Raw genomic sequence first — 14,373 nt, 5'->3', positions numbered from 1 at the left:
TTCTGGAGTATCCCAGCACAAAATTCGACTTAGGTGTTGCTTTTTCTTTTAATGTCTGAAATTGGCTGAACTGAATTTGCTGAATCTGAATTAGATGAATTGTTTTCCAAGTTAGTTGTTTGTTTTCTATATCTGAATTAGTAGATCTGACTAAAAGTTTTGACATTATTACCTTATATATTTTAGACAAAAAAATATCTAATTTAAAAAAATCCTAATATCTTTATCTGGATAAAAAGAAACCCTAAATCCTCCTAAATCATCCTCCTCTATTTCTCCACTTCTCTACTGCCGCTCTCCTCCTCTTCTAGTCTCTCCCTCGGTCAGTTTCTCCAGCGAGACTGAGCCATCTCTCTCTATCAGTCTCTTTTTCTTTAACAATAAATCAAATATCTGACAAGTTTTCTCTCATACCCTCTCTTTTTAACACCAACTGGGCGAAATCTTTCTCTGTCACTCTCTCTCTAATCGAACACCGACGAGGTCACTCTCAGTCCCTTAACCGAAGATCCGACGAGATTTCTAAATCTATCTTTCTATTACTCACACTGAAGATCGGTGAAGTTTAATATTTTTTGGTGGTGGTTTCCTCAGGTTGTTGTGGTGCTGTCTGGTGGTGGATTTGTGGTGGTGTTTGTGGTGGTGGTGGTGTTTGTAGTGGTGGTGGTGCTACTATTGGTGGTGTTTATGGTCGGTGTCGGCGGTGGTCGGTTGAGGTAGCTTGATGGTGGTGAAATGTTAACTATAAAGAAAAGATTTTCTTTAAATCATGGGGGCATAATAGTCATTTGGAGAATTTCAGATATTTGGGTTATGTTTCAGACTTGTTTTGAAGTCTGAAATTTCTGGGTCTTTTTTCAGTTAATTCAAACATCTACAAAATTCAACTAAATTTCAAATCTTACCAAAATAAAAAAAACATCTGAAATCGGAATAGGCATCCAATTCAGATTTTAGATACGAAGAACTACGAAAAAAAATCAATTAGTGATTAAACAGGACATGAAAAAGGGGAAAAACTACTCAAATTTTAGACTAAATATAAAGATGTCCTTTATGTCAATCTTTGTTGACTAAGTGTCTATGTCCCTATTTCATCAAAAAAAAATGTCCATTTCCCTATTTCATAAAAAAAAGGGTTATTTCACAAATAGCCCCCAATTTTGTGACCGATTTCATGTCTAGCCCCCTACTTCGTCAAAAATACCCTGATGACCCCCTTTTTCATTTACCGTTATAACACCATTAACTAGTCAACATTTCTCTCTCTTCCATCTCATCACCTCTCTCTGCCACCTCATCTTCTCGGCCGGGCGACGACCTTCAAATATTTTTTTTAAAAAATTTTCTCTCTCCTCTCTCTCTCTAACTTTTTTTTTTATCATCTCTCCTCTCTCTCTCTCTCTCTACACACTCCGGCGCAGGGTTCCCTTCGCCGGAGTGTATAGAAAGAGAGAGAAGAGATGATAAAAAAGGAATTTTTTTAGAGATAGAGAGGAGAGAGAAAATAAAAAAAGTTTTTTTAAAAAATATTTGAAGGTTGCCGGTCAGAAAATTGGTCGGCCGATGACCTTGCCAGAGAAGACAATGAGGTGGCGAGAAGATGAGGTGGCAGAGAGAGGTGATGAGATGGAAGAGAGAGAAATGTTGACTGGTTAACGGTGTCATAACGGTAAGTGAAAAAGAAGATCATCTGAGTATTTTGACAAAGTAGGGGGCTAGGCAGGAAATCAGTCACAAAGTTGGGGGCTATTTGGGAAATAACTCGAAAAAGGAAAAAAAAAGCCGCGCTTTGGGGAAAGCTAAATAGTTTATGGAGTGTGAAATTTTGAAGGGAATATGCAAAATTTTGAAAGTTTCTGGGGAAACATATTTTATGGGGAATATGGTTCAAAATAAAAAAAGGCCACTGTTGTGGGGAAAGCATTAAAGTTTCCGGGGAAGACGGTGGAAAAAAAAAGTTAAACCAAACACCCCTTTAATGTCGCCGGAAAAAAGTCGCCGGCCGGATGTTGCCGGCGACTTCATCATCTTCTTTCTCTCTCTCTTCTCTTTCTCTTTCTCTTTCTTCTCTCTCTTCTCCCTCTCTTTCTTCTCAATTTCTCCGGCGAAGGGGAGGAGCTCCTTCGTTATCTCGTCTGGTTTGTTCCTCAACCAGACGAGCTCCGGCGAAGGGGCTCCTCCCCTTCGCCGGAGATGGAGAAAAAAAAAAGTTCGCCGGAAATGGTGTAGTCGTCAGAGATGGTGGAGTCGCCGGAGAAAGGAAGAAGAACTGAAAAGGATTTGGTTGTTTGGGAAAAATAAAAAAAATCTAATTTGTTTTTGTTTCCACCCAAAACTTCACACCCCGGAAACTATTTAGCTTTCCCCAAAGCGCTGGCCAATAAAAAATCCTCCACCTCACCTTTCTCTCTTCTCTGACTAGGTCGCCGGTCGGGAAATTTTCCGGCCGACGACCTAGTTGGAGAAGAGAGAGAGGTGAGATGGAGAGAGAGAAGATGAGGTGGAGAGAGAGAAGATGAGGTGGAGGGTTATTTATTTTTATTTTTATTTCCTTCTAATAACTTACAAAATAAAATTGTCAAACAAAATTGAATAATTTTTGACCAAGTCCTTACACCCCGGAAACTATTTTGCTTTCCCATAGCGCTGGCAAAAAAAAAAAAAAAAAAAAAAAAAAAAAAAGAAGTGTCTATGTCCCACTGGTGGCATATAATAAAGTTTTATGGTTTATAAGCGTTAACGATAAATTTTCTAGGGTTTATTTGATAGAGTCGACCCTTCGCCTAACTTTGTTTCTCCAGCCAGGAATCATTTGATCTCCAGGTTTTCTTCTTCTTCTTTCTTCTTCTCTCTTTCTAAATTTCTCGTTGTACGTAGGGTCTGAAATCACTGATTCCTTTTGAAGTTTGAAATCTAGCAAATCCAAATCTTGACCCCTCTTCTTTTTTTGCTTGATTTCCAGGGAACGCCATTTGAAATCTTTTGAATCTGCGTCTGTAGGTATGATCTATCGCCTTTCTTGCATACTTTAAGTTTCACTTAATGTCACAGTAATTGAAACCCTAGTTCTAATAAATGGTCATTAGATCTGTACTTTATACTAGATTATACTTATCATCTCGATGTTGTAGACAAGGGAGGAGAGTGGTTTCTTTAGATACAGTTAGAAAAAAAATTAGAACTTTAATTTGATCTTTTAAATGCGTTTGTTTTGAACAATTGGGTCTCTGGTAGCTAGTAGAAATTCTTGTTTACCCACAGGACCTTCAAGTTGGTATGTTACATATGTATTTTAATGGGCGAAGGTGGTTTAGTTTAAAGGTAAAGTTTGGATCTTTTGACAGTGCATGGAAGTGCTAACATTTTATGACAGATTTATCATGCGGAGATACAGTCCACCATATGATAGTCCTCCAAGGAGAGGATATGGAGGTCGAGGAAGAAGTCCTCCACGAAGGGGATATGGTGGAAATGGTGGTGGACATGGTGGTGGACATGGTGGGAGGAAGGAACAGAACAGTGGGAGTCTCTTGGTCCGTAATATTCCTCTGAATTGCAGGTAAAAATTTATTCCTAAAAGAGAATTATAAAAACATTTTACTGTCCGATGATTTGATTGCTCACACTTTATTTCTTATGATATTTGCAGGGCTGAAGAACTTCGAGTCCCATTTGAAAGATTTGGACCAGTAAGAGATGTGTATTTGCCGAGAGACTTTTACTCGGGGTAAGGTTTATTTGTGTACATTTGATGCTTGATAAAATATCATGTTATATGATTGATGTGTTTCGTTATGTGCCATTACTTAAGTCATCCTATTTGAGGGTGCTATGTTTGTTTTCTTTGTCCATTATATGCACGGCTTAGGATCACGTATTGTAAACATCATTTCATTAATTTACTAGACATTTATGCATGTAAATGGCTTCTCTCATTGGTAAATACTCTACAACGAAGTCAAAGCTTTTGTCATTTTTATTTGTGAATGGGCCAACCTTTAGTTGATGAGGTCTTTCAGTCTGTTTCTCTCGAAGTGTTCATATGGTTTATAATTAGGAGGGTCCGTTTTATAAAAAATTGTTGGAAGGTCGTTTTTCAGGTAGAAATGTTCCGCTTTTGCTATCAAGGTCTCCACTTGTTGTAATTTTGCTTTGTTTTTGGTGAGTTATTTGTTTAACTGGTTTGTCAGGGGGTATATTGGTTTGAAGTAAAAAACTAGCCCAAGCCCCGTTATGATGAAGACGTATTCTTCAGCATTGCCAAACATTGTGGTGTTTCCAAGGATGTTAAAAGAAATATTGTTCAAATGAAGAATGTACCCGTATGAAGAGAAATATGTAATTCACAACCCAATAGAAGTACTGTGAGGAAGATGATTGTGCTTTAACCAAGAAAATTGAGGATTGTATGAGAGGCTTTTAAGTTTGGAGCAAGGTTGATTTGAAGTGATTTATGTATTTTCAAGACTATGAAGAATTTTCAAGTCTCTTGCATTTTTTGAAGTTGCCTACATACTTGACTATAAAACAAAAGGTCAGCCACTAAGCTTATGTAATAACACTACACATGAACTTCTTGTGAGAAGTGATGGCATATAACTAGTCCGTAAGTAAGAAATTCACACTTAGTGTGATAATTCCTCAAAAATTTAGTTGATGGGATTGTATTTCTATATTAGATCGCGTTGTGAGGGTCCCCATATTTCATCTGAGACTAAAGATAATAAATCTAATGTGTCTTTCATGCAGTAAACCTCGGGGATTTGCTTTTATACAGTTTGTAGAGCCTTATGATGCTGCAGAGGCTCAGTATCACATGAATGGTCAACTTTTTTTTGGAAGGGAGATTACTGTTGTGGTTGCTGCAGAGACCAGGAAGAAGCCCGAGGAAATGCGCCAAAGGGGCGGGCCTAGGTGTGTAGAATATTTGTAATTCCATGTCTCTCAATTATTGTTCTTGGAGTTTTACCAATTCTTCATTTCTTCATTTCATGACATCACTTTTATTTGCAGTCATAGAGGACCACCAGGTTATGGAGGAGGAGGACGACGACCATACTATGGTACGAAGTTAAGGCTATCATCTTCGTAGTGATTCTAGGGTTTGAATGCAAAATTCATTTTGGGAGCAATTTGCCATTTGCTTTTCATCCTTTCAGAATGTCAGCTGTATCGGTGAACACAAACAATTTTATTTATGGGTACTACGTTATCATTTTTGCAGGACGTTCCCGTACTCGTTCAGTATCCCGCTCACGCTCTCCCCGTCGTGCCCCAACTTCTAGAGGAAGATATCGATCAAGGTAATCATACTTGTTCATTTACTGATTTACATGAAGTGCATCAAATATTGTAATACAGCTAATTGTTTGTTCAACTTGTCAGATCCGCATCTCCAGCACCAAGAAGGCGGGCTGACTATTCAGTTTCCCCGAGAATTCCCGTGGAACACTCTAGATCACCGAGGGACGTTGTACATGAGCGAGATAACGATCACAAGCGCAGAAGGTCATACTCGCCACCAGGTTATGGTGATGCTGACAGGAAACCCATTGACGATGGACATGACGAGTAAGTTTGAAGTTTCTTGTATTTGTTATTGTTAATTAAAACCATATCACAGTTTCGTTTATATGCAAAAAATTTGTTATTTGCAGGAAGCCTGGTTACAGTGGTGAGGAAGGAAGAAGGCACGAATATAGATCACCTAGGCGTGTGTCAAGGTCACCATTTGGATCAAGATCAAGGTCTGCAGATTTATCACCTCCACCCAGCAGATAGACTATGAAATCACAAGCCGAAAGAAAATGAGATTTGACCCGTAAAACCTTGCAGCTTTAGTGGTAAGAAAATGCAATTATATGAAAAGAGTAGGTGTATGGCTTGACATCTAATAGTTATCAGACTTAAAAGGACTTGGCTTTCTGTATTCCCCTGCAATTTCCATATTTCTAAGAACTAGTAGAACTGCTTCTGACTTTCATACGTGTGGGTTAAATAATTTATACTTTTGTCTTTTATTTTCTTGAATCTTGATGAAGCAAATTGTGTCTTTTTCTTGCTCTTTCTTGTCGTCTCTTTCTCTCTCTTCTTGTTCACATTTTATCTCTAATTGTCTATACTTGAGGGAGATATAATCCCATGACATCTTTGTTACCCTCTGTGAACCCATCTTAAAAGAATGGTTGGTTATGCCAATAAGCCATTTTATACTAGAAACTTTCATAATCACGGAGGTCCCTGATCATAAATAATTAGGGAATAATAGTTAATCTATGGGAGTTGATACCTTAGAGCATCTCCAATGGGACACTCAATCTCTAACATTTAGAGTGTCACATAGACTTTTTGGAGTTTTTGTTAAAAAATCATCTCCAATGGAACACTTTATTAGACACTCTAATATGAGGTGGACACATTTATTATAGAGTGTCTAGAGAGAGAAACTCTAAAATGAGAGTGTCTACTTGAGACTCTCTAAGTGTTACTTTTAAATTTCAACCAATAGAAAATCTTGCTTTTCAACTACTTTTTATCTATTGAATTGAAGAAGGACTTGTGTATTAAGTATAGACACTTTAGAGATCTCCATTGGAGACTAACAAAAATTAGAGTGTCTCTATATTGACATTTAGGAAAGAGAATCTCTATTGGTCCTTGACAACTAGGACTTTTAGAGTGTTTGTTAGAGTGTCCCATTGGAGATGCTCTTAGAAATCTGTGGGTGGAACATGGATCTATTTCCCTGAGATATGTATTACAAGAGAAAATCAAACTTTCCCTGAGATATGGATCTATAGATTAGACTTTCTCTTATTTCCAAGACTCTGAGAGTTAATTTCATAAAAAAAAAAGACTCAAGAGTTAAGTGCCGTACTCTATAACCTATTTATTTTCTATATTGTCACTTGATTTTAATATGAAAGATTAAGAAAGAACCCCACTATAATAACTACTTTGGCTATTAATACACTAATATTTGTTTCGCTTTAGACAATAAAAACCCATTTTTAGCTTCAAAATGTTACTCTGTCCGAAGGCGACCGACGTAGTTAGGCCTAACTTCCCCCAAAATTTCTCTCTTGATAGGTTGGGCCAATGGTTCACTTCAGTTTTCAGTGTAACTTTGTAGGAAAATCATTATAAAATGTTGGTAATTCGTAAACATAAAATAAAAAGACACGTCAAGATCTATAAATTGAATAAGCACAATAATATCGAATTTTTAAGACTTTTAAGTCTTTACGAGTATTTTAAGAAAAAAAAGTCTTTACGAGTCATATCAATTGTTAAAAGTAATCTTGAAAAGGTTTAAATTCTATCCAATGCGTTTATACTCAAGTTTTTTTTTTTGATGAGAGCGTTTATACTCAAGTTAAACTACCAAAGATTTTAATTTTCATGGGAAGTGAGTGTCCAATATTCCAATCCCTAGACTTACAAGTGATTCTGACTTCCTTAATACTAGTAGTAGTAGTATTATTTTTCACCCATTGGTGCCATTAAATGTTATCACATGAAATGAAGGAACAGTGGCACACCTATTAGTGGGTCCTAAATATCAAACAGCCTGTCACCATTACCTCTAGAGTGGAGCCTTTCTGACCGCGTGGGAGAGGAGCTGGAGCGGTGCCGTCTCACTTTCTCTCTCTTCCCCCTTCTTAAAAATTGAATTTTGATTTACCTCCTCCCTCCCATATCTTGACTTCCTCCCCAAGCCAACCCAAAATCTTTTTAGCTTTTCTATGTTACCATCATGTCCTCACTATTCCACCTTATTGACCTACAATTTTCCATCATGTCCTCATTATTTGGAGCCAATAATGAAGCCTCATTTAATATGACCCAAGGGTAATATTGTCATCTAAAATTCAGTTACAGGTTCTATAAAGATGCTTCGAATATTTTCTCTTCATCTTCATCCCTTTGGGTTGCAGCGGGCCTAATTCTTTTTTTTTTCTCTCTTTTCCTTCTTCTTCCCATTTGGATCAACCAATAACAATACAAATTTAAAGGTTAGGGTTTCTCAAAATTAGGGTTATTGATTTTCATCTCTATATTTATCTTTATCTTACCACGATATAAATAAGCGCAGGGAATTCGTAAATTTTGAATTTCTTTCTAACTTCCAGTCTTGAATTCGATGCGTGAGCTTTGTTCATTGATCTCGTTTCCCTGATTTTCAGAGAATATAGCTAGGTTTATAGAAATTTTAATGTGAATTTGATGATTTTTTGTTCTGATATTGGTATTAAGATTATCAATTTGATTTTGTTGAAACTTTTGAAACAGATTTTGTTTTATACTACGAAAAAGGGCGAGAATTTGATTGTGAAATTAGGGTTCTTAATTGAAGGAGTTGTAATTGTTGTTGATAATTTTTGTGAAACTGGGGATTTGGAATTTTGAACCTCGCTCCAAGGGAGCGGTAATGGAAGGTAACGGTCCTGATGGTGGTGGGAGTGATTGTCGCATTTGTGCGGCGGCCGGAGATCTATTATTCAGATTAGGTGGTGGCGGAGCAAAATTCATGGGTCAGATGGGTGGTTTTAGCCATGAAAGTGAACATGATTTAGCTGTTATGGTAAGTGATTTCTTAGAGAATGGAAGTGGCGGTGTCGATTCGAGATGCAGTAGCGATAGCGATTCTAGCCATTCTGATCTTCCTCATCTCGCTGAGAACATATTGGTTAGTTTTCATGCTCCTTTTTCATTCTTTTTCTTTTGCCTCTTTATATTTTAAGTATTTAGATTGAAATTGCATATCTGTTTAGAAACTAGAAATGGTAAGTTAGTAATTACTTTTCTTTGATTTAAAATCAGTTCAATCATTTGAGGGCTACTAATTCTGAAAATCTCAATTAGGAAAATACTTCATGGAGAATTATGTTTCATGACAAAACCTTGGAAAATTGAAGGGGAATTATTCACTAAAGACCATTCAATAAAGTTTTGATTTAGGATGAATAAGGTCATTGAGAGAAAGCACTATTTCGTAGAACTTTGATGAGTTTTAGAATTTAGATGCATTCGGTACCAAAATTAAATTACTATCCCCTGGCTGAAATGCAGTTCTCTGCGTGTTTAGTACTTTTGGTGAATTTGATGAGGATATAATGAAGATATTTGTTGTTGGCAAGTCATTAACTAGATAAGCAGGGTGAGGGAGTTGAGGATAGCGAGTCATACAGAGTTATTTAGATAGACTCGTGCTCCTGAACTTAGTTATGATACTGTAGGAAGCTTTTCCAAGAAACCTTGGTCCCTAAATGGCTAGAGCCATATTGCCATTTAGTTGGATATATGAGTTAGTGAGATTCATCTAGTATTTGCTGAATGGTTTGTTTATAGTTGCCGAGGAAAATGACGAATTTGGGACTGAACTCATTCAAAGTTCTAAAGCTCAATTTACTCATGTTTCAACCTTCTTACTGTTGGCTATATGAAGCCGCGACCTCATGACCTCCTGAGCCTTAGAAAAATGTGGGTTGGTGTCAACTGTTTGAGGATGGGTATAGCTTTTCTCATATTAGTTATTGATACACATATAAGTTCATAACTAAGAGTTTATGAATATAATCTTTCTCAATTCACCTTCTAATTAGAGGTTTATCTGAGTACGAATATTTAATTGAGAAACATTTTTTTTATTTGAGTTCATATTAGATTTATAATCAGTCTGATTTTGTTATTTGTCTGTTTTTCTTACCAGTACCACAAGCATACGGTAGACCAGTATGAGGGTGAACTGCTGTCAACAGTCCATTCCCTTTTACTTTCTATCAACGAGTCGGATCTACGTGTTGTTAAGTCAGGTCCTTGCAATGGAAGTTGCATCAGGTTTCATCTAGTAAAGCTTCTAAGATCTTATGGCTATGATGCAGCTGTATGTGTATCCACCTGGCAAAATTGTGGCAAGGTACCCGGAGGTATGCTAACAAACCCTTTAACCCATACTTGCCGTTTTATAATGTCCGCTGTCATAGATGGAAAGCTAACCCCGTAATTTTCATTGAGGAATTACTCATGTCTTGGTGATAGCCTGATAGAGTATTTCTTGTTACGCATGCGTAGAGAATTGGTACAGCCTTGATCGCCCTGAATTCTTCTATTTTAGGAATTAACATTTTCTTCATATGATCCTATTATAAAACAGATAGAAGTCAAGTCCTTTCTTGTTTGCAGAATACAAGAAAATCTTGGTCATTGGGAGAAAATGAAATAAACCCGGTGTACACTTAGAGTACTTCCCCTTTTCATAGTACAATGAATGGATATTATGTCCTTGAGTTCTCCGAATTAGTTTTCTCTTTTATTTTATACACTGAAATACTGATCCAGAATGATAATTTTAGTTGTAGATTGCTTACTTCTGACACTATTTCTCGTACTATGAAGGTGATCATGAATATATTGATGTGGCAACTCATCGTGACAGTGGGAGTTCAGAACGCTTGATTATCGATATAGACTTCCGAAGCCATTTTGAAATCGCAAGGGCAGTAGAATCTTATGATGCAATTTTGAATTCTCTTCCGGTGGTTTATGTGGGTTCACTATCCAGGCTAAAGCACTTCCTTCACGTTATGGTTGAAGCTGCAAGATCTTCTCTTAAACAAAACTCGATGCCTCTTCCTCCATGGAGGTCTTTCGCATATTTGCAAGCTAAGTGGCACTCAGCGTACCAGCGAAACAACAATCCCGAAGAGGGTATCCAAGGAACTACTTCTGATCACGAGCAATGCATCGGACACTTGAGGAGGATAAAATCTTCGCTCCAATCAGAAATTGAAGCGGAACGATTATTGAAGCCCATAAACAATGAAAATCATAACTGGAGGATGAAGCTGGAGAGGAGGAGACCCTCCCCGTTAAGGTCCTAGCGCAAGCACCGAGGTTTCACCTAAAGAAAACCACGTTCAAGTTTTCAGATAAATTCTAGTAGCAGAGGCTTCTTTCAGTGAGCGTATTCTTTTTCTCAGATCAAATAGATCAAAACCAAAAGGTAGAAAGATTCATATAAATCAACATCAATAAACAATAACACGAGCCGTTTTTGTGGAGGCTCGTTCTATCTCTAGTTGGGAATGGAGTTTCTCTTCCATTCCCTATTCATATCTCTAGTTGAAAGCAAGGGCAAGGCAACACAGTGGGATCAGCAACTGTTCTCAGTAAAACTTGCAGAAACTCAGGGCTAGTCAATACTCGCTTGACCTTAGACCATTGTTTGCAAATTTTGGGTTTGTTTCTTATTCTTTTTTCTTCCGCCATTTAATTTTTTGTCGTTGAGTGTGTAACCTGCGCGCCTCTTTATTATATGGGCAAAGGGAATTTTTTGATTCTTTAATACATTTTTTGTCATGGATAAAACTCCAATTACGTATTATTTCAGCAGTATCGTGGCAGCTTTGCTTTCGCCGTAATCTTTTCCTTGTATTTTGTTGCTACTTTTGTTCGACCAAGGGAGTAATTAGCACTACTTGGCCAAATATAGGTTCTTTTAGAATCAGTTTCGAACCATGTGATATGCTATATTTTGTCATGAATGAAATAACAGTTGAGTGGGGTAAAGGAGTTGAAGCCCCACCCACAGACCATGGTACTGGTAGTAGAAATAACAAATCGGGTGCTGCTATCTGCACCTGGCTGAAGTTCTATAAGCCGAAGAACAAACCACTTGACTCGAATTGATCAACTTTGACCAACAGGCTCTGTTAGCAATCAAGTGAGATTCTGTCTTCGGACTGTCGTCTAAGAATTACTTTGCTATCTCGGACTGAATTAGTCCGAACCGATTCAGACAATTTTATCCTTTACTGCTTGCAAATCACTCAGAATAAACCCAAAATTGACGCTAAACATTTTTCAAGAGTTAACCATTAGAATAACCATTTAAATATTAGATTTAGGTTGTGTTTGATAGCATTTCGGAGAAAAGAAAAAAATAGGGTAAATTTTATTGAAGTAATTTTTTCTAGAAGTAATTTTAAAGATAAAGTAATAAAAACATCAGGGTTTATAGAACCGATCATTACCAAAAAATTCAAAGTTTTTTTCTCAGTCTTTTTCAACAAAAAAAATAAAATGCATATACATATGGTACCCCTATTAAAACATGAAGCAATCTATTAACTAGGAGTGAGTAAAAATCGAACCAAACGACCAAATTAAACCAAGTGAAACCAGACATATCTGTTTTTGGACCGGATCAACCACTTTTCGACTCGGTTCGGCAAGAAAACCGAGCAACCCAAACCGGTTGTCTGGCAGCGGCTTGGGTTTCTAGAAATTGCCCAAGACAAACCGACCGAACTCTAAAGACTTTATCATAATAAAATATTATATATAAAGGGTGGAGAGTCAGAAATACTAAAGTAGAAAATTTCTTTGTTGAAATAGGATAAAGAAATCCCTCCCCAAACCGTGCTCGCATTTTTCATTGCACACAGATTTCCTTATGTAAAACTCAATTCCCTAGACATAATTATAAGAAAGTTTAATACTAGTACTTTACCAAGTTCCAAATTATGCTTGTTATCTTAAGATAATAATGGTTTAATAAAATAAATTTGAAAGTGTTAAACTGAAAAAAGATAAAAAAGAAAAATCTAATAAAGAATAAGGAATTTAATCCTTATGCAATGAGATGAATAACATTACTTTAACATTTTCTCTAAATTGTGTTCGGCTAAACTGATCAACCAAACTCAATCGAGTCGAACCATGTCGGTCAGCCGAATGATCCGCTCGAATTCAAACCCCTAGCTCATTGCTTGCATGACCCTAGACCTCCCTTACGCTCAGAAAGAACTTATCCTCCTTAGTCATACACTCTGAAGTAAGGAAGAATCGACAAAGATAAAAATACAATAAATTTAGGTTCTGGATATACAACGCTTTAAAATAACAAAAAGACAAACATAGTTCAAAACGATAAAGTAAAGCGACGACCTAAAATTGAACTACCCAAGTAATGTACTAAAAATCTTTTTCAGAAGGTCTCGGAAAACTTATCATAGCTCCCTCAAATTTAATTATTTTTATTTCATACTTGTGTCGTTGGAAAGTTTATGTCATTTCTAATGTTTTGTTCTCAGGTGATTTCTCCTAATTTCAAGTAAAATGTCTTTGAAAAACATTGAACATTCGCAACAACGCATCATTTTCATTGACCATACGCTGCATGTTTGTGATACAACAGACAAAAGTACAACAACAGATGACGGTTCACATTTTTATGAAGAAAATTCTGATAAAAAAGAATTGGTATTTCAATTCCTTCTACTGTGGTTTTGCTAATACGTAAATGCTTAAGAGCTATGAAGAATTGGTTGGGGCTTTTGTTGCAGGCCGCCATTGAGATAGAGAACGATATGAGTCTGATAAAAATATTTGTGGGTACATTTTAGATAAAGCACTAGAAAATATGATACTCTTTAGTATCAGGACTCTAGCTGGATACAATCGCAACTGAAAAATTTGATACTCATAAGTATTTGGTAGACTCGAGCCAGATAACTGAAAATATGGTATCTTAGACTCGAGCCGTATATAATGCGACAACCACTTCAACCCATCTTAAAGGAAAATTCAATGGGGAAAATCGCACAAAGTGAACATCGATTGCTTTAATTGCTCCTACTGAAAGCATTGAACAATTGTTACTTAGAGACACCCCTATGAATATACTCTAGCCCGTAACCGGGATTTAACCTAGGCCGTGATAGGCAGGGCAAGGTCAGCTTGTAATTTTTGTTATATGTTTTTTCAAAATTTCATATTAAATTATAAAATAAATAAAAAGATTACAAACTATAAACTTATTATATTAAATATATGAGACAACTTACCTAAATAATAACCAATAAAAAACTTTTTCAAATGTTATAAGATATAATATTAGGGGTAACAAATCTTAATTAGGGTGTCGTTTTGCAAACAAAAGTAGAAGAACTTTTGCTTCTGGTTGAAGTACTTTTGCTTTAATAAAGTTAAGAGTTAATACCTATTTGGCCCCCTACTTTGTGACCAGCTTTCTTTATGACCCCTATTTTCTGTAAAGTCAAATATGACCCCTATTTTCTGTAAAGTCAAATATGACCCCTTTTTTTGAAGTAAATGTCCTAACTGTCATTTCTATATTTATTTTTTCAAAATAAAATAAAATAAAAACTTCAATTCCACCTCATTTCCCTCTCCCCCACACATATCTCTCCACGTCACCTCTCTCTCTCTCCAACTCACCTATCTTCTCCGACGAAGGTCGCCGACCGGAAAATTTTCCGGCCGGCGGCTTTCATAAAAAAACACTCATCTCTCTCTCTAGAAACTCCGGCGAAGGGGTCATCCTCCGTGGGATACATGGTCTGT

At 36.7% G+C, this 14,373-nt stretch overlaps 2 protein-coding genes across 2 annotated transcripts; both read left to right on the top strand.

Annotated features, from left to right (window-relative positions):
- Nucleotides 1–2,672: 2,672 nt before the first annotated feature.
- On the top strand, nucleotides 2,673–6,067 carry LOC147564619 (serine/arginine-rich SC35-like splicing factor SCL30A). Its single transcript, XM_086648375.1, has 9 exons — nucleotides 2,673–2,826; nucleotides 2,966–3,003; nucleotides 3,377–3,562; nucleotides 3,653–3,730; nucleotides 4,753–4,917; nucleotides 5,017–5,066; nucleotides 5,228–5,306; nucleotides 5,389–5,574; nucleotides 5,661–6,067. Exons 3-9 carry the CDS (start codon nucleotides 3,384–3,386, stop codon nucleotides 5,782–5,784), a joined length of 861 nt encoding a protein of 286 aa, XP_086504501.1. The 5' UTR covers nucleotides 2,673–2,826; nucleotides 2,966–3,003; nucleotides 3,377–3,383; the 3' UTR covers nucleotides 5,785–6,067.
- A 1,379-nt stretch (nucleotides 6,068–7,446) lies between these two features.
- Nucleotides 7,447–11,373, top strand: LOC147564618 (uncharacterized). Its single transcript, XM_086648366.1, has 4 exons — nucleotides 7,447–8,018; nucleotides 8,296–8,692; nucleotides 9,716–9,932; nucleotides 10,402–11,373. Exons 2-4 carry the CDS (start codon nucleotides 8,435–8,437, stop codon nucleotides 10,884–10,886), a joined length of 960 nt encoding a protein of 319 aa, XP_086504492.1. The 5' UTR covers nucleotides 7,447–8,018; nucleotides 8,296–8,434; the 3' UTR covers nucleotides 10,887–11,373.
- Nucleotides 11,374–14,373: the final 3,000 nt, after the last annotated feature.

The sequence above is a fragment of the Eschscholzia californica genome, unplaced genomic scaffold (genome assembly GCF_041429995.1).
Source record: "Eschscholzia californica isolate CP2 unplaced genomic scaffold, dmEscCali1.0.p SCAF_1, whole genome shotgun sequence".
Classification (NCBI taxonomy): domain Eukaryota; kingdom Viridiplantae; phylum Streptophyta; class Magnoliopsida; order Ranunculales; family Papaveraceae; genus Eschscholzia; species Eschscholzia californica.
Note: the sequence above shows the minus strand (reverse complement) of the source record. Positions and strands in the feature narration are given on the sequence as shown.

What these genes read in the sequence shown, in the direction of transcription:
- LOC147564619 (XM_086648375.1), top strand. Translation starts at nt 3,384, where the DNA reads ATGCGGAGATACAGTCCACCATATGATAGTCCTCCAAGGAGAGGATAT. An exon ending in CGCCAAAGGGGCGGGCCTAG is followed by an intron (nt 4,918 to 5,016) that starts GTGTGTAGAATA and finishes TTTTATTTGCAG; the next exon opens with TCATAGAGGACCACCAGGTT. An exon ending in AGGACGACGACCATACTATG is followed by an intron (nt 5,067 to 5,227) that starts GTACGAAGTTAA and finishes TCATTTTTGCAG; the next exon opens with GACGTTCCCGTACTCGTTCA.
- LOC147564618 (XM_086648366.1), top strand. Translation starts at nt 8,435, where the DNA reads ATGGAAGGTAACGGTCCTGATGGTGGTGGGAGTGATTGTCGCATTTGT. An exon ending in ATCTCGCTGAGAACATATTG is followed by an intron (nt 8,693 to 9,715) that starts GTTAGTTTTCAT and finishes TTTTCTTACCAG; the next exon opens with TACCACAAGCATACGGTAGA. An exon ending in TTGTGGCAAGGTACCCGGAG is followed by an intron (nt 9,933 to 10,401) that starts GTATGCTAACAA and finishes CGTACTATGAAG; the next exon opens with GTGATCATGAATATATTGAT.